The sequence below is a fragment of the Enoplosus armatus genome, chromosome 15, assembly GCF_043641665.1.
Source record: "Enoplosus armatus isolate fEnoArm2 chromosome 15, fEnoArm2.hap1, whole genome shotgun sequence".
Classification (NCBI taxonomy): domain Eukaryota; kingdom Metazoa; phylum Chordata; class Actinopteri; order Centrarchiformes; family Enoplosidae; genus Enoplosus; species Enoplosus armatus.
In genome coordinates this window covers 2,587,032-2,612,622 of record NC_092194.1, presented here as the reverse complement: position 1 = coordinate 2,612,622, position 25,591 = coordinate 2,587,032, and the positions used below count along the sequence as shown (strand labels likewise).

Below are 25,591 nucleotides of genomic sequence, written 5' to 3'. Positions count from 1 at the left end.
CAGCCATTGCTCTTGACGTAGAACTTTATGTTTTTCTACCAAGGACGGGCTAAACACGAAGGTCAATTCTCGAGCCCTAGTTGGCTAATGTCTTTTTTCAGTTTTGCTGAAGTTGTATCTTAGAACATATAACATACCAACAGTTCTGGAATATAGTGTGGAAAACTGTTCGCAGACCAGCCGAGCAGCCTCAAAGCCCCGTGCAAATTTGGTGCCAAAAAATAAGATGACGTCAATATTCCATCAAAGCTGTTCCCTCCACCAATACGGGAAACCAGAAGCTGAATTTTTCAACATGCCGTGGTATGACATTATGGAAATTTAGTTTGACGTTGACGCTCCCGCGCTGAGTGTACCAAACCGGCTCATCTACAGCAGCGAGCCCGCTGACCCCAGTTTTGTGGGAGACCAACAACAGTGCTTGGAATGAGGATTAGCTCTAAAACGTTAGCTTACAGGAAGTCACCAACATCAAACGGAGAAAGAAAAAAAAAAAAAAAAAAAAAGGCATTCAACACAAATCTTGACCGCGTCCGCCGCACATACTGAGAGATGCAGGCAGCCTCGGGACGACACCGACTCATCTCGCTGCACTTGGGACCAGTTCAGTCAGGGGAGGGGGAGGGGGGGGGGGGAAGAAAAAAGTTAAAAGGAGAATTAACAATCATCTACTTTTGAAAACTCCATTTAGACTTCTTCTTGACATTCACGCATCAACAAAAAAAAAAATCGTCTTCAGAAAGCTTCCCACAGTACTATCAACACTAATATCCGTCTCAAATGTCATATTAAGGAGTCAGAACTGTCATCATTTGCACGTGTTAGTGATGCCTTCCTCACAAATTCGTTCAGCTCCATCAATGGAGCCTATTGATAGTTCAGAATCATTCCCATCGTCTCTCCATCTCTTCCTCTGTGCCTTCGTTCTTTAGCATCTTCTCTCCCTCTCTCTATCTTTCAACACTGCTGCTGCCATCTGCTCTACCCCCCCCCCCCCCCCCCCCCCCCCCCAATCAATAGAAAAGCCAGAACCTTATCAACATGGTCACAGCCATTAAAAGGCTTCAATCAATCCGGTCCGTCGATCTCAATCCCATCCCGGTGAAGTCTTGTCATTCTGCCTCAAATCAGCGTCCTCATTTGTGTTTCTTACCGGCATCTCTGCCCCTGTCGTTTCTCTCTCTCTCTCTCTCTCTCTCTCTCTCTCTCTTTATCTCTGCCGTTTTTCTCTTTTTCTGTTGCTTGTCTTCCTCTCTCTCTCTTCTCCCCCCCCATCTCTCTCTCTCTCTGCTGTGAATCATGCCTTCTGTCAGAGGAAGGTTTTTTTGACAAGCACTCTCTCTGCCAACCAACACACCAACGCAAACCCTCCTCCTCCTCCTCCTCCTCCTCCTCCTCTCTCTCTCTCTCTCTCTCTCCCTCCTGGCTTCTCTTCTCCACAATTCAGCCTCCCTTTACCTCTCGATCTGTCCTTCTCTCCCCTCTCCCTCCCTCTCTTTCTCTCTCTCTCCCTCCCATTTACACTCCACACAGCTTCGGGGCTTTAAGAGCTTTGGAGCTGCAAAGACACCAACTTCTCCTTTCCAGCTGCTTCTCTCTTTCTCCATCTCATCTCTCTGTGTGTCTCTCTCTCTCTCTCTCTCTCTCCTCCTCATCTCTCACTTTTCATCTCACTCTGCATCGCTATCTTTCTCCCTCTCATTCCCTCCTAGATTTAGTTTGACCTGAGTGGGTTACCCTTGGGAAATCATCACCGTCAGACATTTTAGAAATGAGGTAATGAAGGAAGGATAGATCTATCCATCCATCTATCTATCCCACATATCTATGTTTCAGTCTCCCACACACTCTTTTCTTCTCTGGCTCTCTCTCTCTCTCTCCATCCCTCTTGTAGCCCTCTCAGTTTGCCCTCTACCTCCCACTCTTCACCTCAGCGTTAATGCAACACGCATCACTGTGGAGGCGGCAGAGAGAGTGAGAGAGAGACAGGAAAAGAAAGAGCAACAATGGATACTCACATACTGTACAGTGCCATTTACAAGCGCCGTCATCAGCAACATCATTTGACCATTAGCAGCTGCGTGGCATAACGGGATCTATTTGTTTTTTTATCATCGAGAGATGTTAATGTAATCATCGGTAGGATCGCTCCTTCCCCCGTCCGAATGATGCCACAGCTAGCTTTTGCATTTGCTGTACCAAACGCTCCTAAAAGGAGATCCTCTGGTGCGCAGACAGTGATGTCGGTTTATTGTGTGGAGTAAAGGGAAAAGGAAGAAGCAGCAGCCACCATGTTTGGGCAAAGAAAAAAGAAGAAAAAAAAAAAAACCAGTGCCACCTACAGAAACACAAACTTCATCCAAATCAAAAAAAAAAAAAAAAAAAAAAAGGAAGAAGATGTCACCATGCTGCCCACATTGTGTGATTGACACATCGAGAGATTGATCTCTTGGGGATCCAGTGAAACGCAAAGCAGCAAACACTGCACAGGAGATCGTATACCTCTGCAGAGGCTGCAATATCCTGCACACGTGTTCATTTCGATAATAGTTACAATCTGCACCGGAATCCGGAGTGAACGTCAAAAAATTGGAGCCCAGCCGGAAACTGAATTAATGAGGCTTAAAATGAGGTTGTGATGAGATCTCTTTCCTCCACATAAACACACAGCATCAATGATGTGACAAGGATCTCTTCAGTGTGGCCATGAGTGGGACATTTTGCAGCTGAGAAAACAAACTTGTCAGTGCCCTCTGGCGGACAAACTATGTCATGGACGCACTGTTTCGAAGTTCCCTCAAAATGTTGTTGAGATTGAAATCATCATCATTTCAGTCCCATCCACATTTCCATGGCAGCTGGGAGGTTGTCCATCTGCTGAGCACAATGGTGTGCTATGAGCTCCAGAACAGCTACTTGGTGGCATTTCTTTACTGCAATTTGTTGTTGTTGTTGTTGCGTATCGGCTGACATATACCCTGACACCGATATATATCTGTGACAAGCAAACAACCATATCTGTTGGCTGATGGTGGCCGTGACTTTTGATCACGTCAAAATCCTATGCAGCAATAGGAACAGGCCTTGTGAGAGTGAGTTTGGTCGGCATCACACTGGTTTACGACATATTTACATTCAGCGTTTTCGATTATTTGTTCATTCATTTATTTGCAGGATATGTGTAGGCGTATTCTAAATGCGGGTTAGAGTTACAGCAGGTGATTTCAAAGAGGCCATGAGAAAGTGGAAACCATGTTTTGTTTTCCCCCCCCTCAGGATCATCCTGATGGGGAATCCATATGTCATTTAAAAAAAAAAAAAAAAAATTAGGTGTAGACTGGAAGAAATTCATAGGTGGAGTGGCTTTTGCAAAAAGTTTGTTCGATCGGTGGAAATGGGCGTGGAGTTTGTTTCCACGTGGCCTCATGACGGCCACATTATCTAAACGAATCCCTTCCTGCTTGGGCTACTACGGTACAAACACAACTTTTTTTTAAGCAGTCCTTGATGGATGATGATGATGATGGTGGATGATGATGATGATGTGACACACAGCCGAACACCCGGGCTCAACGCTATCACTTGTGCACAAGGGAATCCTCCTTTTTCAGGGCCAATCGGGATGCTATGCGAAGGACGTTTTGACTTTTATTCATCAGTGGAACAGAGCGTCCTGTCGAATCAAACATCCCTGGTTCACTCCATGCCAAGGCAGTTGTATGTCATATGTATATACATATACAGGGAAATGTCATGAAAAGTGTATGAAAACTGCAAGCTGCACCATTCACCTCAGTCTTGTTCGAACTGGGCCGGTCGTTTCCATGATGTTTTGTGAGATTGACAGAGACAAAGACTGACTCACACTCCCCTTTATTATGCTTGTTCGCTACGTGAGCTCAAGTGGTGTTGACTCTGTGAGTGAGTGTGTGTGTGTGTGTGTGTGTGTGTGTGTTGGAGAGAAAGGCAGACAGGAGATAGAGAGGCAATCAGACAGGGAGAAAGATCTCAGTCAACAGAGTGAAAAAAAAAAAAAATACATTGTCTGGGGAAAAAAAAAGCAAAAACCTAAAAATCCGTGGCTTTTTTTTTCTCTCCTCAGACTGCACAGCCTGGTGCGTCCATCCACACTGGGCAGTTGAGCACGTTGCGTCTGATGAGGCCGACAGCTGTGAGAACCTGAAGCCTGACAGTAATTGAGTTGAAGCTCATATTTATGTCTCCTCCTGTTCCCTGAGGTCTTGCTGGCCACTGAGGGTAAAACCTCAACGTAAGGCCCCAAGCTCTGCAGCGCAAACTTGAGGTACTTGCCCTTCACTGGAGTATTTCCAATTTGACCTTTACTTCATAATGGAAGAAGGAAATAATGTACTATTTACTCCAATAAATGTATTTGACAGCTTTAGCCACTACTTTCTTAAGAGAGACATGGCGATCTATGACGATGAAGCGCTTTAACATGCCAACCTATACACATGACACCACGGAGCCCCCATGTCCAAACCAACAATATATTCCTTTTCTGTAGGCGGCGCTTTGCAGCCTGTGCACACAACCGATTATCAATTACACAACCGCCTTCGTGAATATAGCCTAACTGGAATGAACCCGAAAAGAGGACAAAGCTCAAATAAAAAGAGCTGGGGACAGCGCGACGGGAGCAACAAGCTTTTATTAGGCCACAGAAATGAAATGGCCTGCCTCGTCTTACGGAGCTATCGGCAGAATCCACTCCACAGCGGCTGCAGCCACAAACCAACATATCAAAGCAAAAAGAGTGCTGCACAGTTACATGTAGTGCACACAACACTACGTTGCCTGGCAACGTTGAGGTTCTCCTCCTCCTCCGGAGAGAGAGAGAGAGAGAGAGAGAGAGAGTTACATCCATCACAGGGAGTTCGTTGCTGTACTCACCTGTGTCAAAGCATAATATAGCCAGTCAGCCCGGCCTCTCTTCCTCGGTGAACTCAAGAGGTCACGGCTGGAGGCCTCCGCCGTGAGCATTTCAGCATTTGCCGCGTTAGCCGCGGGTGTGCTCGATTTGGGTAACTTATCGAATCGGTGCATTCAGCCAGTGATAAATCGAGGTCGATGCAACCTTTTTTCACTCATACCGAGGTACAGTAATGCTAACCGTGACCCATGACCACGTACTTCTTTATTATACTGCATTGCTGTACTGTTCACAAACTACTAAGCCAGGCCAAAAAAAGTACAAAAAAACCCAGACGAGACTAAATGTATGCGATGTATGCCCCCCTCCGCCTGTAACCAAGAACCCGAGTTTTTTGGCAGGTTAGCAACATGGCTGCCAGAGCGTTAGCCCAAGCGCCCCTTACTGCGGTGTGCAACTCAGGGAGTCAAGCGTTTGACTCCTCCCACACTGAGCAACTCCCCCACCCTTTCCTTCCCGTTTATTTTTGGTCCATCTGAGGATAATAAATGCAAAGGAAGTAACATCTTAGAAGATCTTAATCGAATACCGACATTTTTATATAACCAACTCCCCCTAACTCCATGTTACAATAATCTTGACCCCTGATCTCGGATGTAGCGATGTTTGTGAACGCGCAGTCGAGAGCAAGTTTTGAAGCAGAGGTAGTCGCGGTGCAGGTGGGGCGGGGGGGCAGGGGGGGGCTGCAAGGGGAGGTGGGAGTGGCAGGAACTGGAATGAAAGATGACAAGTCTGAGGGCATCTGGTGGATGGAAGGAGAACGGCAATGGAACGCATCGCCATGGGGAAAGAGAGAGGGGACTGAATGGAGGGACGGAGGGGAAGGGGACAACCGGGACAAAAAAAGATTTATGAAATGTATTTTTCCTCTCTCTGTATAAATTGTAACCTGAGCATCTCATTAGTGCATATGAGATTCATTTCTCTGTGTTTGTGTTTCAGTTGTGTTTTGAGTGTTAAACATTTCAGTGTGTAAGTGTACGTATATGTATATATATATATATGTATATGGCCTCAGCTTCAGTCGTGTCTATCTCCACCCGGAAAAAAAAAACCCAACAAAAACTCTGTGCTGTATGAACCGACAGCTGCTCCGCTCAGTCACTGCTCCTCCTTTATTGTCATCGGTGAGGAATTTTGAAAGACAGTCAAATCCCGCAGCCAGCCGCTGGTAAACAAATGAATCACCGAAACCAAATGCTCAGTGTCCCCTTTCAGCTACATCGGAAAGGCGGAGTGGCTGTGTTCGCAAAGCATGATGAAAGACAGAGTAGTGGTTAGAAATGCACTCAGACGCAGCGCACTGGGCGCCTGGTGGCCTGTAACGGACACACATACCGCCTTTTCACAGTGGGTGCAGTGAGCTCGCCAAGGAGGGCAGAGGTCCGGCAGAAGTAGTCTAGTGACATATAGACTACTTGGCCACACGGGAACGATAATAAATCTTGTTAGTGACTGGTATGGATCAACACACCTGCTGACCTGGATAATAAAACATGGTCATGTCGTTCTATGTAGTGGATCTTTAAAGCTGCGCTGTTGCCGTGGAGCTAATGAGAATATGCCCAGTCCGGGCGCTGGTTCAGCGTTTGCCGCTAGGTTCACCCCGGTGTGTCGGCCAGGACACAGCTGAGGGCCGAATCCTCCCCAGTGTGAAATAAAAAAAAAGCTGAGAGACGGTCGACATGCTGAGTACTTCCTCCCGTTGCAGTAATACGTGCACAGGCGTCCCAGTAGTATTTCGACAACAGGTAATAAATGTGTGAACATGCTTTGAACTTGACATGACTTGACATGATGATAGATTTCAGTCTGGGTCCGGTGAGCCGAGGGCCACAGGCTAGCGTGCACGACGGCTGACAGCCGCATCAACGCAAGGAAATGCAACGCGACAAGCAATGCCGCGGATAAATGCTCACTCACTCTAGCATTTAGAAGCTAAAGAGCCAGACGTGTCCTGAAAAGGAGTTGGCGGAGACCAAACAAGGAGTGAATACTGGACTTATAATGAATGTGTAGCATTGTGATGTTGCTTCTGTGTCTGCTGGATGTGTAAATTGGAAAGTGCTTGCTAGCATGTTCGCCAGAAAAACCTAATAAAAATGAATAATGTGATAACATTTCAATATTGCCACACCACACTGTCGTGTTTACACGTTGTTCTGCTGCCCCCAGTTGGCCAAATAAATGGATGCAGCTTTAAAGGCGGCACTGACAGCCCTAGTGGCTTTGGTCGGTCAGATCTGTTTCGGCTGCACCGTTATAACCCACCATGGTATGACAAGGCAGTCTAGGTGAGCGTGTCTGTGCACAGTAGTGACCACGGGGACACGCTGTTAGTCAACGACGAAGCAGAGCCTTGTGTGATGGGCTTTGCTGATCCACAATAATAATAATAATGATGGTCCGTCACCATGGCTACTACTACTTCTGTCACTGTGGTGTGTGATGCTCTGTACCACAGCTCCCTCCGGTGGTTTGCTCGCCGCAGATGACAACCGTCTCGTCACGTTCAGCTGAGCAGAGGGGCGGCAGAATGAAGACGCGTGCAGGCCACCTATGTTTGCACAGGAAGCAGCTGCACAGTCAGCATGCTTGGCTGCCCTGTGACAGCGTGTGTGTGTGTGTGTGTGTGTGTGTGTGTGTGTGTGTGTGTCTTTGACCACATATGCATGTCCATGCACCTTAGCACCTGTAGGTGTGACAGTAAATGTGGCCTGAGAGCTCTGGGACCTATAGATCTGAGCAGCATTATATTTCATTCTATATTTGGCTTGTGAGCTTTAGTTTCAAAATAAAATGCAAAAAAAATAAAATATGTGGTGAACTGATGACACAGGGATGTAAATGAACCAAAGGGAGACACTGACCTTTAGACCATGCAACATTTTGTGCCAATATTCAGATTCTGTCTTTTGAGTAATTTCATGCCCCCAAACTGACAACCATTTCCTCCTGGTTTTAATTCTTCTCAGTGTAGAAAACAACCCTCAGCGTGCATGGACACTAAGGCTTTACACTGAAAAGCGGCGCTCCAGTAAATCAGTCCAATGTCAGCAGAAAAAACAAAAAAACAGCAAGAAGGTTAAAAAAGAAAAAAAAGATGGGAGGTGGGAAGCAGTGAGTTTTAATTGTGAACGTAAAAAGGGGGGAGGTGTGAGGAGGCAGAGAGAGAAAAGGGGGGGGAAAGGAAGGGGGGGGGGCTTGTGGGAAACATGAAGTTGTACATTCCACAGTTTGAAACGGGGGCAGCATCTGGAAATCTTTAAAGGAGAGGGGAGGGAAGAAGGAAGGAGAGGAGGAGGCTAAAAGAGCATCTTGTTGAATATTCATGCCACATACACGGAATGTGGGCGGGGTCGAATTTCCTGTAAGAGTTTTCTTTTTTTGAGATTGAAAAGGAGCTTGAATGTGCAAAAAAAAAAAAAAGAAAAAAGAGAGAGCATCCTTTGGGTGATTTGTTAACTTAAAAAAAGAAAAGAAAAGACACTAGACGGGGGCCACCAACAGGAGAGAAAAAGAAAGCACGAGACAGAAGTTGTAAAACAGTATGGCATTGACAGAAGGGAGAGCAGGGGAAGTCTGACCAAAGGGCTCAGCCTCTTCCTGCCTGACGATCAGCTCAGGAAGTTGAGGCCGAAACGGGAGGGGAGGGCTGACACCGAGAAACATATTTTCCCTTTGCCTTTCAGTTTTTCCTTATTCAGTGCTCAACAGGAGGAAGACAAAAGAGGAGGGAGGGGGTGGGTGGGTGGGTGGGTGAGGGGGGGGGGGCAGACAGGAGGCGGAGTTTTGGATGGAGCTGAGAGAAAGACAGAGTGACAGAGAGCAGTGACAGAGAGCAGCCGAACACCCAATCTGTGGAAATATGATGGAGGCCAGCGTCGTTTCCAAGGACACATGGTGAGTTTGAGGGAAGGGGGGGGGGGGGGGGGGGGGTCTCTGATAATGCAGCTGGGTGTAAATGCAGTGCCCAGGGGGAACTGTACTCTGTCGGAGCAGGGAGATGTTGGAACTCTTACGGTATGGGGAGGAGGAGTCGGGGTCGAAAGTCAGGCAGCCAGAGCAGGAAAAACAGAGGTGATGACTCACTGACTAATAAATAGGTCAATAGCTTCTCAATAGAGTTTTTCAAAAGCCAGATCCTGAATTCATGCTGCCCCACACCAAATCATATTTATGACACATGAACTGCACCAAGAGTGCGGCAAACTTTTTGCTGTTGTAGAAAAGCTGACATTTGGACGTGTGTCTGTCTCCCACTGGTCTGAGTCAAAAAAAAAAAAGGCAGATCAGACCGTTGCAAGGCAGTGTGGGGATTTGCAAGCATGTCTGATCTGAAATGCACACAGCCGAGAGTTTGAAAGCCACCAGCTCAACTTTAAACCACGCTTTTGGTGATGATGCCTGCAGAGGCCCGAACGCGACTCAGGATCCTTTTTTTTTTCTTTCTTTTTTTCAACTCAGAGCCGTGCTTGCTGGACTTTGCTGAACTTTGTGTCAGTCACCGTGTCGAGGCTGGACACTGAGTCTACAGTGCGACGGGGTGGTCACGAACTGTTTGCTCTGTCCGTTTATTCTGTGGAGGAGCCGCAGTGCCAGGAATATGTTGCTTTTCCCTTTTTTCTTTTTTTTTTCTTATACTTTCGTGAGGACGTGATCATCCTGAGGGTTGCGTTAGGACAAGCAGGCTCAGGGGTGGCTGGAGTATTCAGATCCTTTACTGAAGTAAAAATATCAATACTGCAATATAAAAGAAGACACAACTCTATTTCAAGTGTAAGTCCTGCATTGAAAAGGCCACTTAAGTAAAAGTACTGAAGTATTATCAGCAAAATGTACTTAAAGTATCAAAAGTAAAAGTAAAGCAGGAAGATGGCCCCTATGAGTGTTATACTTTTATTAGGAATGACCCATCAATGCGTAATTGTAGCTTTTTTATATACTGTTGGTATAGATTAATCTATAACAAGGCATCATATTTTATAAACTCACCCTGTGTTTTAACCTTAATCTCTAAAGTAACTAACAACTAAATAAATGGAGTGGAGTGACAAGGATACTATTTCTCTTTGAATTATAGTTCAAGCGAGCATGACGTGTGTGTGTGTGTGTGTGTGTGTGTTCTGCAGTCATGTGATTTCCTCAGGTTTGCAGGGTACTCCCTTTAAACTCGTGGAGAGGAGTGACCTCCCCCCAAACAAATGGGCTCTGAGTGGCTTAAAAAGAGATTCAGTAGTATATCTGTTTTTACTGCTCACCGGATTGGAAAATTACAATTTTAAGAAAATTGTTGAAGCTACCCTTTCAAGAAACAGTGCCCATGTTGATATGAGTACTCTACAGACCTCAGTTTTTTAAAGGGCCTGCGAGAAAGTAGTTCCAAGGAAAACTGGGGGTATTGGATTGGAGGCAGAAATCTAAGAGATGGATATATCAAAACTGGGGCCATAAAAAACAACATTTTCTGCATGGCCAGACTACTAAAGACACATGAAAGTGTTTTTCCTGTTGTTGTCTATTGTTTTTTTTGGGGGGGGGGGAGCGAACTGTCTCATGTAATACATCTAAAAGACCTATGATGCTATGAAGCCAACATTTGCTGCATATTTACTTCACTACTTTCATGCAAGTGATTCGCTGCTGGTTGTTAGAGCCCGAGATGAATCGCGGGAATGACGCAATAAGGGAGTGACCTTCTTTCTGCTGCTCGAACACAAGATTGCAAACAACTTACAGGAGAATCTACTGTGATTCGTGCTAGCCAGCTAACCTGAGCTTACAAAGGGGGAAGCAAGCAGTCTGAACACCGCTGGAAGCCGCTGCGTTAAATCTAAAATTGGACTGAATTGTGGCCACACACCGCAGCAAAAGGTGGGAAATGCTGCAACCTAGCATGTTGGCCGGTTAACATGGAGCACTTTAAACCTCAACGTGTTATCATATTCACATAACCACACTGCTTCCTCTTATAATGACAGTGCTGCACTTGAGTCTCTTCTCCCTTCCTGGCGTTGAAAGAGCAAAAAAAATAAAAATAAAAAAGAAATTAGGAGAAGAGACAAAAAAAACAGCCACTAGCCCAGCTAGCTTAGCGGCTAGCGATATTAGCTAGCAGCTAATATGCATTGTGACCGGTTAAAGGATAAGAATAAGGACACTCCGCAGTCCCCAACAAACGCACTATTTCTGCATTTGACTAATGTTAGCTAACACTACAGCGCTCAGCTGTTGTAGGAATTACGTAGCCTTTTCTAAAAATGAGATGATATAATTGTGACCCAATTTTAAAGCAAGTCATTTTTATCTAAATTGCCCTGTTCACACATTGTATTAACATGTGTCTCCACCATAGACATTTATATAAAGATGGCCGACGCGTCCCCACTGTGCAAAAATGAAGCCAAAATATCCCGGATACGGACGCTGCCATCTTGCACTGGTGACGTCATTTGGAGCCAGAGTCTGCGACTCCAAATAAATGATAATGTTGCTCTGTGGATGTGTAAATAGGCAACTTTTTGCTAACATGCTCGCCATTTTTTAATGCAGCTTTAAATAGTTCTGTCTTAAGCAGTGGGCAAGGGGCTGTGTGCCACAGACAGGGTAGGGGCATAACGCCAGCTTTAGCCTTTAGACTTTTCACTGCAACAGCTGAGCGTCTTTTCTGTTTTGCGCCATAAAGCATCTTCTGTGCAAAACAATCCGGCAGATTCCTTAAAGCAACCCGATGGGCCCCTGAAACACATGGTGTGTTACACGCAGCACACAGGGTGAACTTTAACTCCAGCCGGTGCTTCTGCAGTCACAGAAAATGAGTCACGTCCCGGTGACCAGATGCTCGTGTCTGGAGGCAACTCCAAACAGAGACAAGATAAAGACAAATCCTCTGCATGTTATTCCCACCCCTGACCTCTGGCCTTTCTCTTCTTTACAGCCACACAAGCTCTCTGACGGGAGCACTTGACACCCCATCCATCCCTCCATCTCCTGCCCTCTCTCCACCTTCCCCACCCTCCTCCTACCCTCCGGCCCGGCCGTGCCGACCCAAGCCGCCGCCTCCCGCGGCGAAGTCCTCCCAGCTCCCCTCTTGTCCTCCTCTGCCTCCGTCCAATCCTCCGTCCCTCCCTCCTCCTCTTCCTCCTACATCTGCCCCTCCCCCTCTCTCCTCCAACCCTCCTCCTCCTCTTCCTCCTACATCTGTCCCTCCCCCTCTCTCCTCCAACCCTCCTCCCCGATCCCTTCCTCCTCCTCTCTCCCCTACACCGGTTTCTCCCTCTCCCCTGCTTTCTCTCCAGCCAACTGTCTCCTCTGATCTTACTCCCTCTTTTACTCCTCCTCCTCTTCCTCCTCCTTTATCTCCAACAGTGCCCTCCTCGTCCTCATCACCACCTCCCATTGTCATCCCACCATCCTCTCCAACTCCTACACTGCTGAGTTCAATAGATCGGCTGGTTGGGAGCACCTCGGTATGGCAGCCCAAAGGACTCAGCCAAGACCAAACCACAAGTATAATGGAGAAAGAGGCGGCTGGGGTGAGTCTAGACTTAGACTTAATGCCTCTCAATAACACCAGTAGCAGACACTTCATGTCCTACAGTGCTCTAAAAGCTTTCTATGACGCTTTGTTATACAATGACACAGCCAACTTATGTGAAATGAGTATTTCAAATATTTGTGGTCTTTTTGTTAAAATTGTCAAAATAAAACTTATTGGGTAACACTTTATATTACATTATTTCCTAATAACGTCTGTGGAGGTTTTCCGGAACAGCGCACATAGAGCAAGGATACGTTTAGCTTCGCTTAGCATAAATACAGGAAGCTAGCCCTCCTCTCTTCAACGTTCAGAAATATACCCAACAACACCGCTAAATAAGCAGTAGATAATATACTAATACTAATAGGAAACCATGTGACCTGATAAATGAAGTGTTGCCAGATATTTATGCTTCCATTATTTCCTAATAACGTCTGTGGAGGTTTTCCGGAACAGCGCACGTAGAGCAAGGATACGTTTAGCTTCGCTTAGCATAAATACAGGAAGCTAGCCCTCCTCTCTTCAACGTTCAGAAATATACCCAACAACACCGCTAAATAAGCAGTAAATAATATACTAATACTAACAGGAAACCATGTGACCTGATAAATGAAGTGTTGCCAGATATTTATGCTTCCATTATTTCCTAATAACGTCTGTGGAGGTTTTCCGGAATAACACATGTAGAGCAAGGACATATTTAGCTTCGCTTAGCATAAATACAGGAAGCTAGCCCTCCTCTCTTCAGCGTTCAGAAATACGCCCAACAACACCGCTAAATAAACAGTAAATAATATACTAATACTAATAGGAAACCATGTGACCTGATAAATGAAGTGTTGCCAGATATTTATGCTTCCATTATTTCCTAATAACGTCTGTGGAGGTTTTCCGGAACAACGCACGTAGAGCAAGGACACGTTTAGCTTTGCTTAGCATAAATACAGGAAGCTAGCCCTCCTCTCTTCAGCGTTCAGAAATACACCCAACAACACCGCTAAATAAACAGTAAATAATATACTAATACTAATAGGAAACCATGTGACCTGATAAATGAAGTGTTGCCAGATATTTATGCTTCCATTATTTCCTCATAACGTCTGTGGAGGTTTTCCAGAATAACACACGTAGAGCAAGGACACGTTTAGCTTCGCTTAGCATAAATACAGGAAGCTAGCCCTCCTCTCTTCAACGTTCAGAAATACACCCAACAACACCGCTAAATAAGCAGTAAATAATATACTAATACTAACAGGAAACCATGTGACCTGATAAATGAAGTGTTGCCAGATATTTATGCTTCCATTATTTCCTAATCACGTCTGTGGAGGTTTTCCGGAACAACGCACGTAGAGCAAGGACACGTTTAGCTTCGCTTAGCATAAATACAGGAAGCTAGCCCTCCTCTCTTCAGCATTCAGAAATATACCCAACAACACCGCTAAATAAGCAGTAAATAATATACTAATACTAACAGGAAACCACGTGACCTGATAAATGAAGTGTTGCCAGATATTTATGCTACCATTATTTCCTAATAACGTCTGTGGAGGTTTTCCGGAATAACACATGTAGAGCAAGGACATATTTAGCTTCGCTTAGCATAAATACAGGAAGCTAGCCCTCCTCTCTTCAACGTTCCCACATTGGTTGAACTTTAATACAGTTGGCGCGTTGTATTTGCTGTTGCTCAACCTGTGGTATACGAACATCTGATACAATATAATTGTTGTAACTAAATAATAGATTTGCATTTGTGCGGTTTGTGTGCACATACTGTATTTCTAGATTTGGCAATTTGACCGTGCACGTTTTCCGGTCTTACCTCAAAGTCGTAACCGCTCATGCTGACACTTTGCAGGCGTTCCTGGTCCGCAGCACCGAGGACAAGGGCATGACACTCTCAGTGTGCCTGCCCGGTGAACGGGGGGTGCCGCTTGTACACAACCTGATGGTCAGACAACACAAGACATGTACGTGTTACACACAAGTGCAGCCTCTGCTTCATGAAGCTACTACTAAAGCTTCAGATAGTGAGAATACAAACGGGGAGATTCGCAGTTCGGAGCAGTCAGTCATCCGTTCTTAAACTGTTTTTTGTCTCAGTTGTCCACTTAGATGGTTCCTCTCTGGTCTTTGATGACATCTTCAAACTGATCTCCTTCTACTGTACCAGCAGGTAACACGTGCACACACACACACACACATGCACATAGTGTATACATATATGTGCACATACATAAAGTATGCATGTCCACACAAAATCATGTTATACCATGTGTGCACTAATTAAAAGCATCATTTGTGTACATCTATTCACATGCGCAGACATATGTCATGCATATAAACTAAACAATCATAACCACGCATATATGTACTGACAATAAATACACACACACACACACACACACGTTATGTCTCCCTGCTCACTCTGAACGCTGTTTTTTTGTAATTGAATCCACCAATCAGGGACATCCTGGCCATCCCACTGAGGTTACCCCAGGCCGTTACCACTGCAACTAAGAGTGAGGAGCTGGAGGTCATCTCTGCTATGGGTGCAGGTGGGTAAAATCCACATCGCTAGTGCATTGAAGTTTTGTGGCGTCGTTGCTGTGGCAAAGAGCGGGATGCACCAACGGAAGGCAGGAGATAAAAGGAATGCATCTTTCATCTGTGCATGAAACTACACTACTTAGCAGAAGTGCTTCACTGAAAATATAGAATTTAAAAAGACACCATGTATGAAAACATACAGACTTTGAAGAACACTGGGAATATGAAACGCGTCGAGACAAGCAATGGAAGTCTGCACGGAAGATGTATAATGTGTGCGTTACATCACATTTACGGGACCTCGTGGAGGCAAACAGGTGCCTAGGTGCACTGTGAAAGTATTGATATGCATGTCTGCTTAGGCTGTATTACATTTTAACTTTCTCAAAGGAACAGCCCGCCATTTTGGAGATAAATCTTATCAAGCCGAGAGTTAAGATTAAAAAAAATTTAAAAAAAACCTCGCCAAGATCGATAAATACCTTTCTCAGGCGAAGCTGACTGAAGACAAGCAGTTGTCATGAAAACAAATCCATTAAGTGGATTGTGCTAAGAGCAGCTCCTTCCAAGGACAGTAACCAAGTCAGAGAGTGTTTTCATATAATGTGAGACAGGCAATTACAGGGAAACAAAAAAATACGCCACATGATCAAAATAAGGGAAGTAAATAAGATAAACGAGTACAGAACTGCTTTTTTTTAACACTGACTGCATGTGTTGCAGATTTTTGGACGTCCGATCTGAACCAGCAGGCAAAGAACCAGGACCTGGTTTCGGACGAGAACCACAGCGGGCTGTACTTGTACGTCAACCCAGTTACTGTGGAGGAGAGGCCCAGCAAAGACCTGAACCACACCTCTATCCCGAAGCCTGATATCGTCACCAATCAAAACGTCACCTCCTCCCTGCAGAATGGAGAAGCCCCACAGCAGGTTAGCCCAGAGGTCAAAGGTCAGACCACACCCAACCAGGAGATTAAATACAAGCGCCCTCCACCCCGACCCCCCAGCCTGGGCTCGGGGTCTGGGATGGGCCTCCTCTTCTCCTCTCCCTCATCGCTTCACACTTCTGTAACCCTCGTGGCTGAGAGAAAAGAGGAAGGAAGGGGAGGAGTAGGGGAGAGAGAAGAGAGGAAGTCAATGTCAACATCACCTCCTCCGTCAAGGCCTCCTGTCCCCCTGCAGAGCCGAGCCGCTCCCCCTCTGCCTCCTGCTCCTCTCCGTCGCACCCCCTCCAGGAAAAGCTCTGACCGAGAGGTAGGGGAGGGGAGGGAGAGAGAGAAGGGACAAAATCCTGCAAAGAAAACTGAGAGAGAGGAGGGAGGAGAGCGGGGAGAGGAGAAAGCAGGAAGTAAATCAGGTCAGCTGGGTGAGGGGGCTGAACAAGAGAACAGTAGTCGACATCAAGAGGAGGGGGTAAAAAAGGAAGAGGATGAGAAGGAGGACAAACAAAGATCCAGCTCCCAGTGTCCACCTTTAGTGAAGAAACCGTCCCGTCCGGTACCCCCGCCGAGGAAGAAGCCCTGTGCCCCGAACGCACCTGTGTGCCCTAACCAGGCCGGAGGTGGGTTAGCCAACCAGAGTGCTGGGATAAGAGTGCCCCCTCCCTCCCCAGTGCCGCGGCCGGATGTGTCGCTGTACTCGCCACAGGGGGGCGCTGTGCTGGGAACCGACCCCGACTCCTGCTCTGCCAGCAGCACAGAGGAAGAAGGAGAGCTGAGCCAGGAACAGGAGCAAAACTACAAGTAGGTCTGCAACATGGATGTATAATAATATAATAAGGTGCCGCCGCTCCGCCTTGCTTCCAATGTCGCCCAGTGGCCAATCCAAAAAGCATTTCCCCCATAGACCACCATTATACCTGTAAACAACAAGCTCACGAATGTATGATCATGGAGGTTTTATATTTGTAAAACTTTCCTCAGTGGGCCGCATACCCACCGGAAGTAAACCCAGAAGCCAGAAACCTGAGTTTCATTGCTGGTTCAGTTGACTGTTCGCTAAGCCCTGCCTCCTTTAGTTACTGTCGCTCCGCCTGTCAAGCTGTCCTTACACTCTTGCCCTTGCGTTCTTGGACACCACCCCCCAAACTCTTGCGTGGCACTGCAATGAAGTCATGTTTTTATGAATCACGTGACCGAGTAGATGCACATGCGGTGCGTTAAGAGGAAGAAGGGTTCCAGAATAGACACTTGTGGTGCATCAGATCTCACTAGAGCAGAGGATACACAGAAACACACCGCTTAGATGTGACGCGAGTCCCTTAAGAGCGGTCCAATGTGTACACAGCTTAAAGTTTTTACATTCACCGTGCAAAATGTAGTTTACCTACCGTCACAGGGCAGGAATGTGGTTATTTTGCATTCTGAAATTTCTCATCAACAAGATGAAATGTCAAAAGCCACACAAGCAGCCCTGAAAAAAAACTCACAAACTGTGACGAACTGAACCGGTAAAAGCACACCGAGTTTCAGCCTGTTTGACACACACACACACACACACACACTTGTGGGGCGGTTATTAAAGATGTAAAGCTAGTCCGAACTGACAGGGAGCAGGTTTCCAATTTGAATATCTGTGTAGTAAATGGAGGATACATCTTTCTCTCATACCAAATTAAATAAGGAAAAGTCCTAGTATCAAGATTATGCCCAGCAGCTAACCTAGATAAAAGCCCAAGTGTGGTGTTTGTGGGGAAGTCACATAGAAATATTGGGTCCAAACAGTAAAAACCAAAAAGACGTACAAGGACAAGAAGGGCAACTACATTCTCAGGCCAGGAACTACAAATACGCATATGTGCACTAAGATTAGGCGTGCATGATAACGGAACGTACAAGGCTGCCAGGTTATTTATTCATTTTGTACAGAGTTCAAATCATCTCTCCGTGACTCCCACTCCCTGGGCAGAAGGTCTCAGGGGAGTGCGGACCGGACCTCGTTATCATTTGGCGCCGCCGTGTTGGTCAAACGGTTCAAAGTCACGTGTTCCGTGTGATGTAAGACGAAGGAAAAAGTCGCTGTGTATTTCCCTCCAGCCGCCCTGCAGAGAGCCGCAGCCCCAAGGTGTCAGTGAGAAGAACCCCCACCACCGTCATGCTGGACCGAGCCCGCTACCGCCTGTCAACCGTCCTGACCGGCCTCATCAGCCACGACCGCCGCCTCACCCAGCGCATCGTAGAGCTGGCCAGGGACCCTCTGAGCTACTTCGGCAACCTGGTGAGTACACCGGAGTTTGTTTTTCAGCGGTCAGCCGACGACACGTTTTGGATTGTTTTTTTTGTGTTGGCGTTTAGGTGAAAGAGCACCGGGCGTTCACCTTGGAGACCATGTCGCACCACTCCACCTCCACTGAGCTGTTGCAGGAGATCAGGCAGATGATGACTCAGCTGAAGAGTTACCTACTGCAGAGCACAGAGCTGCAAGCCATGCTGGAGCCACAGCACCAGTATGCACAAGACAAACTGGGTAACTGTGTTTACTATGTTTCATTTATTTACATTTAATATGTGTTGACGGCGCCAGAGGGGTACATGGTCATTTTCACAGGTGCCGCCAGTGGGGTTGTTGTCCATTCTGAATGTGTTATGCACGTGTGTGTGTGTGTGTGTGTGTGTGTGTGTGTGTGTCCACGCAGAGAGCATAGTGGAAGCTGCTCTGTGTAAGAGTGTGCTGAAGCCGCTGAGGGAGCCAATTTACCAGAGTCTGGAGAAGCTGCACACCAACAACGGCAGCCTGAAACAACTGGCACAGAACCAGGTAGGACTGGCCTGGCAGCAGTGATGGCGGAGAGCAGCGAGTGACTGCTGACGGCGCCGTACACTACCTTTACATTCCTAACACTAGTGGCAGCAGTAGCAGTTGTGATGCTCACGGTGCGTGTGTTGTTGTTGTTGTTGTTGTTGTTGTTGTTGTTGCGTGTCAGTCGGCGGTCCTGGGCAGCACCACCACAGCGCTGGGAATAACCACGGCCGTCCCCGAGGCCTCTGCGATGGAGAAGATCAGCATCAAGCTGAACAACCTCCACCTGGAGTACTCTCCCCAGAAGAAGATCGAGCTGCTGCTGAAGGCTTGCAAGATCATCTATGACTCCATGTCGGTCAGCAGCCCAGGTCAGAACCGCTAACGGTTTCAGAGGCTTTTCTACCCGAGCGACGATCGTATTCGGAGAGAGTGGCAGTTTATTCTGAACATTTCGCATCTGGTCATAATCAATATCACTACACATTGGCACAAAACACCAGCTGTCTGCTGTTTTTAGAGTCCCTTTAACAGTGTGTGGATACCAGCCTGCATGGAAAGGACAAACTCAAATTCAAACAGATGACATAACACGAGAGAACTGTATAAACTTCTCCACCTCAAATCAAAATTTGTTTCCTGTCTGGAGTTTACCCCGTCCAAATGTTTACTGATGTGCATGCATGTGTGTGTGTGTGTGTGTGTGTGTGTGTGTGTGTGTGTGTGTTTAGGGCGGGCCCATGGTGCTGATGACTTCCTGCCTGTAATGATGTACGTCCTGGCTAGATCTAATCTGTCTGCCCTGCAGCTGGATGTTGAATATATGATGGAGTTGATGGACTCATCATTAGCACTAGGAGAAGGTACACACACACACACACACACACACACTGGGACATGCAGTTTCAACCCAGTAGATATGTTTATTACATTATTGATCATGCCCTCGTGTGTGTGTGTGTGTGTGTGTGTGTGTGTGTGTGTGTAGGTTCCTATTATCTGACCACCACCTACGGGGCTCTGGAGCACATTAAGACTTTTGACCAGCAGAGGTCAGCAACACGGCAGCTCAGCAGGGAGGTTCAGGACTCCATCCACCGCTGGGAGAGACGGCGCACGCTCAACCAGGAGCGCATGGCCCAAGTATCTGTCCGGGTACACACACACACACACACACACACACACACACACACAGAAGACTTTATGAACCACGTCACACTGTGTGGCCTGGAAAAGTCAGAGTGACTCACATGATGAAACAGACGTTGAGGATTTGTATTGTGTGCCGCCAGTCTTAGCATGTGCAGTGGCTCAAAGCTTTTTCCCCCCGTGTGTGTGTGTTGTATAGGACTTTCTGACAGTGTGTTGTCCTGAGATCGGCACCAACCCCAAAACTCTGGGTGTCCTCCCTACCACGACAATCCAACAGCTCGCTGAGCAGTGCGCGGCGCGCTTTGAACAAGGTAAATGTCACATGTTACTGTCGGCACCGGGTTTTTACTTACTTTACATTTGTTTTATTCACCACAATTCAGTTCCTGACCTTCTAGTACTAGAACTCTCACGTTCTCCAGCAATTTAATAGTGCGCTTCCATAAAGCTGGGGGACATTGATCCAGCAGAGGATGAGATCTCCTGACTTTAGTCCCTAGTATGGCCCAAAACTGCTACATCCTACACTTCCCATGATGCATCAGCGTCGGTTTTTCTCAGACATTACATACGGTGTTCACAGGTCAAAGCATCACTTTAATTAGCGAAACCGATAGCAAAAGCAACGAATGGAAGGTTAAGAAAAACAGAGTAAAAGCAATGGTAGAACATTTTTAATAGCATAAATCATAAAAGTATACAAATAAAATGTTAATTATATAGCTATATAATAGCTTTAGCCGGTAGGTATACTTTTGAACTTTGGTGAGAGCTAGGCTAGTGGTTTTCCCCCTGCTTCCAGTATTCATGCTAAGCTAGGCTAACTCCAGCTCAGGTACCGTATGACTGTTTACATTACTGCTAATATTACTGCTAATACTAATGCTAAGTAATATTTGCGTGCTGTTTGCTGGTGTTCCTTGCATGGGGTCACTGTGGCACTAATATTATTATTATTATTCTCCTCCTTGCTTCTTTCCCCCAGACTCCTACACGCTCAGTGTGTATATGGATGGTGTTCACCAGCCCCTGGCCCTGACGCAGTTGGCCGTCAACGTTAAGAACAGCTGCCAACCTGGAGCCTACTGCTTCGTCTACCACCCTGTTGACCAACCCAACAGCCAGCCCGGCCGCAGCTGCCCCACTGACCCGCCCCCGGCTCCACCTGCACACAGCTTTTCCCCGGCGGACACAGCGGCTGCCGGCGCCGCGAAGCCTGAGGCGGAAGAGGAGAGCCTGATTAGCTTGTAACCGCTCCAGCACCACGGCGGCAGCTCCCGTATCGCTATGGCAACTACGTCACTGTGGTGACAGCGCTACCGCGGCGGCCGCATCAGCAAAGTGCTGGTTCAAAAGAAGAGGGGAACGACATTTGGGACAGTGTTTTCATCTCTGGTCCCACTTGAAATCTTGATCTAATTGAGACTTGAATATATAACTGGTGTGGATTAGTGCACGCAGGATAACACAAAATATTGGATGTGATGACACGTGTGTTACGTCTTTGCATGAGCTTAAGTCTCCGACTGGTCTGCTGCCACGTACTGCATGCATCACCAAAGAGAGCAGTGACCGACTGAAATGAGACAACGAAGAGTTAAAAGACTGATTCTGTGTCTCAGCATGGGGTCTGGAACCCCAGGGGCCGCAGGGGGATGTGGTTTTATAGAATGTAAAAATACACGCAATGCTAACATGCACATATATGACCATGTTTATACTGTTTGTACTCTTTGATACTTGATGCCACCTCCTCGGATGCTTCAAAACGGGGGTCGACTGTACATTACCGATTACTTGGTTCAAGGATTATGGCAACAGGGTGGATCTGTCATTTCTATGTGACATCCGGATCGACATGGCTTTGTGAAAAATAGCTGCCGAGACACTTTTGTCCGGTTTGCGGCCCCTTTTTTATTTAAAGCGCAGGTGTAGTTGCAGCTATGTGGACCAAAGCCGTTCGTTTCCATTTCAAAATCTCCAGCCAGCATCGAGAAGTTTCATTCCATTCCATTCATGTGTCTTCTATATACTGATATGATTGTACTGTAAATAAACTGGCCTTCACAATTTGCCAAATCTGCTTCTTGTTTGTGTCAATGTTTCGAAACTGAACTGCAGAGGATTTGTTAACAACTTATGAATATATTTATGTAATGGACATTTAGAGCCGCATTATTACCATTCACAAAGGATAAATGCTGGCCGAAGAGATTGTTTCACAACTCGGCAACCACAAATTTGTTCTTATCAACGGCTAGCGACTGATCTATAATTTAGGGATTAACCATTGACAAAGTAATTCGTTTTAATTCATCAACCCTTTATAAAGAGTGCCTTGTTAAAAACCTGGTGCAGGAATGCAAGGGTACAAAGGAGAGAGCAAAAAACGGGGCGAAGAAAAAAGGCCATTTTCATGGCAAGATATAACAATACAATAATAATTATGGAGGTCCTGCACGCTCAAGTGTCTGAAACCAAAATAACATAACAAAAACGTGCATTCCGGTATTCAGCTCTCTCTTAAATGACGTGAATGACGGGAGGCCCCTCTGTTATATTTCAGAAAAACGGACGCCAAGGAAACCACATCCATTGGCTTCACTGACATTGTCGAGGGGCACGATTGTGCGTCCCCTTGACTGTGTTTATTGGTGGGCGTGTCTCCAGTCGCACGGAGGGAGGGAGAGGGGCCCGAGTCTCCCCCGGAGGACCAGAACCAAGATCCAGAACCAAAAAAACGTGTGGAGAGAGTGAAAAGAGAGGACAAGGACGTGTCGGGATTGACCTCCGTGCACATGCGACCATTGGAGTGCGTTTCGGCCTTAAAGGCATGAGTAGGCTTCAACCCGAAAGGCCTGGCAGAGGCTATGAGTGTGCGCGCCCTATACCCCGTCGGTCAGATTCACTGACCGCTGAGGCTACAAAGGCACGCAGAATTCCTGGAGAGAGATGTGGAATGCAGCCAGAAAGTGTTGCCGTTCAAAACAGGTACCAAAAAATAAAACGACAGGTCAAACAGAGCAGCTCGTTCCAAGCACGCCGAGCCCCTCACTCCCTGATGAATCGCAGCCTTTACTCAAAAGCTTCTCTCTGTTTGCCGTCTGCTCTGCGCGGCACAGTTCAGCCCCTTGTCGCTCACTTCTTCGCCACGATTCACTCAGACAGTTTCATGTCGTTTCTAACAATCACCGATAAATACTCGAATAATTGTGGCGCCCGATGGGAGCCGACGGTGTTTCTGATGAGGACGCAACAGTGCGAGGTGACTCACGCTTCGTGCCTGAAGCTTGTTATCCTCTGGAAAGGCGGTGTGTGGACAGGAAGCAGGTGGCTCCCCGCATTGTTAGGGCCACTTGCTTCCTGTCCACGGGTCATTATTTCCAACGAGGCCCATAACGAGGTCCTTAACAGGTAACAAGCTTCCTGTATGCCAACAAACTGTCTCGTTTCCATTTCAGGAGAACATCCACACATGAAACGCTTCACGTATCAACCGTTCGCGTGAGAATGGATGCATCCGATCACCTGTCATCACTTCCTGTTGTTTGGCGATGAAGGGTTTCTCAGTACTGGCATGCTAACGAGGTGTCTTTGTACAGTAGTGATGGCTGACTCTTCCGCAGAGAAGCCAGGGAGCACGCTTTTTGAAACTGATTTGTCCGGAAAAACATTCATTACGCAGCCCCGCGCTACTTCGGAGTATCAAATCGAAGGATGCCTTAGATTAGAAGTTCACAGGTGTTTTGCCGCCGGAAGGTAAACTGAGATGATGAAGGTGCCATGATGGGATTGTTCACTGTTTTCATGTTCATTGCTGTGTCTACTAGATATACAGTGCTTAACAAATGTATTAGACCGCCTGCCATAAAAATGAGAAAACACAAATATTTTAGAAATCTGTCAACAACAAACTGGAACAACTAAATAGTCCTTATTCACATATATTAACCAAACATCTTAATATTTTGTACGACCTCTTTTGGCCCTGATGACAGCTTGCATTCTTTGCAACCACAAAACAAATGTTTCTGTTCAGGAATGCAAGTAAATAACTGTCATTCGGCATCTCAATCAAAAAATAATAAATGTGCTTTACTATTTTTTTCCGCTTTTTTGTAAAACAGTAAATTTGAGAATTCATGGATAACAACAATAATTCTATTTTAGCATTAAAGATATCATGTGGATTAAAGAGCTTGGCTTGCACATACTGGTGGATTAACCATCATCAGCAATACTGTTCATTTAGGGCAGCGGGGGCAAACACCTTACACTGGGTGGTGGTCTAATACATTTGTTAAGCACCGTATGTGCAATAAACATCTATTTACACCTGCATTGGTTTTTCTTTGTTATGAATCCCTCAGCTTAGACTATATTGTTAGGCCATGAGCCACTAGCCTAGTTTCAAACCCCCGAAACCACTGCTCATATCTCAGATTTACTGCGGCAATTCAAATAGCTCTGTTTGTTGCGCTCGTGTTCCTGCACGGTTGAGCCGATCAGACCTTGGTGATGTGGGCCGCAATTCAGAATGGAGAGGTCCTGAAAAGTTGCTATGAAAGTGCAGCACACGTGGATAACGATGCTATCACGATGCCGTCTAAAAAAAAAAAAAAAAAAAAAACCCACTGCACACTACCTGCTCAGCGTTTCCCTCAGGAGGAGGCGGCGGCGAAGACAGAAACAGAGCGAAGAGGGGAGGGAATATTGGATTTTACGGTACAGATCATCTGGTGGGCACAAAAACGAAAAAGGCGACATATCAGTGTAATGTTTGCAGCTTGTTCCCGCTGTCCCCAAGTCAGTCAAGTCAGTCGTTGCGGGTTGAGTTTACTATCTATATCACATGCTTTTGGTTCCAAAATGGACGCCACGTGAGATTAGTCAGGTCAATGTGAACATCCCTTTTTTTTTTTTTCCTGTGACGACAAATGGACACAGCAATGCCTTAGTGTTGGAGAGAAACAATCTGCCACAGGGCGTGAATGGACACACACACACACACACACACACACACACACACACACACACACACACACACACACACACACCAGCGCCATAATGATTGCCAGTAATAAGATGGTGGGGCTCTCCAGAGGCTTTGAAACAGGACACTAACAAGCTAACAGCACTTCCACCGGGGCTGTCCTCTTGCACGTCAAAGTCAAAGTTGGTTTGATCGGGTGAAGGGTGTGTACGCTTGTGTGTATATGTGTGGGTGGGTCAGGGAGTTGGGGGGGGGGGGGGGTGTTAAAACACTCCAGTCCAGGGTATATAAGTATGTACCACAAGAAACGGATAGTTTTCAACCCAACGTAGACCTGCACACAGCCACTCACAGAAGCAACCGGCGGAAGAGACGCAAAAAAAAGAAATAAAAAAGAAATAAATAAAAAGGCACGGGTGGAAAGTTTTTATCCAAACTTCTTTCTATTTAGAGGCGACAGGAGAGGAAATCAGTGGTAGATAGCAAGCAGAGAGCATCTGGCGGCACGGGGTCGTCTCTGTCGGGGCGGTTGGTGGCTCGCCCTGGAACGTGTCTCCGCTCGCGTTGACGCCTGACCCTTCTGACCCTAACCCTGAAGTCTCAACCCTGAGAGGCTGCTCGCTGGTTCCAAGCTTTCGACAGACAGACGGACCAACGCG

At 46.6% G+C, this 25,591-nt stretch overlaps 1 protein-coding gene across 2 annotated transcripts; it reads left to right on the top strand.

Moving 5' to 3' along the window:
• The first annotated feature begins 8,743 nt into the window (after nucleotides 1-8,743).
• On the top strand, nucleotides 8,744-22,022 carry rin3 (Ras and Rab interactor 3). 2 transcript variants are annotated; one of them, XM_070920574.1, is made up of 14 exons: nucleotides 8,744-8,857; nucleotides 11,892-12,489; nucleotides 14,356-14,467; nucleotides 14,601-14,673; nucleotides 14,964-15,055; nucleotides 15,771-16,791; nucleotides 18,085-18,265; nucleotides 18,343-18,514; nucleotides 18,684-18,805; nucleotides 18,972-19,158; nucleotides 19,519-19,650; nucleotides 19,776-19,930; nucleotides 20,136-20,250; nucleotides 20,925-22,022. In XM_070920574.1, the coding sequence occupies exons 1-14, from the start codon at nucleotides 8,823-8,825 to the stop codon at nucleotides 21,188-21,190; spliced, it is 3,261 nt and encodes a 1,086-aa protein (XP_070776675.1). In that variant the 5' UTR covers nucleotides 8,744-8,822; the 3' UTR covers nucleotides 21,191-22,022. The 2 variants fall into 2 exon arrangements, with proteins under 2 accessions (XP_070776675.1, XP_070776674.1); XM_070920573.1 differs by having other exon boundaries at nucleotides 19,776-19,942.
• Nucleotides 22,023-25,591: the final 3,569 nt, after the last annotated feature.

Excerpts from the sequence above, each read along its gene's own strand:
- rin3 (XM_070920573.1), top strand. The coding sequence starts at position 8,823 with ATGATGGAGGCCAGCGTCGTTTCCAAGGACACATG. Across the intron at positions 8,858-11,891 it reads GTCGTTTCCAAGGACACATG|CCACACAAGCTCTCTGACGG; the intron begins GTGAGTTTGAGG and ends TCTTCTTTACAG. Across the intron at positions 19,159-19,518 it reads CATGTCGGTCAGCAGCCCAG|GGCGGGCCCATGGTGCTGAT; the intron begins GTCAGAACCGCT and ends GTGTGTGTTTAG.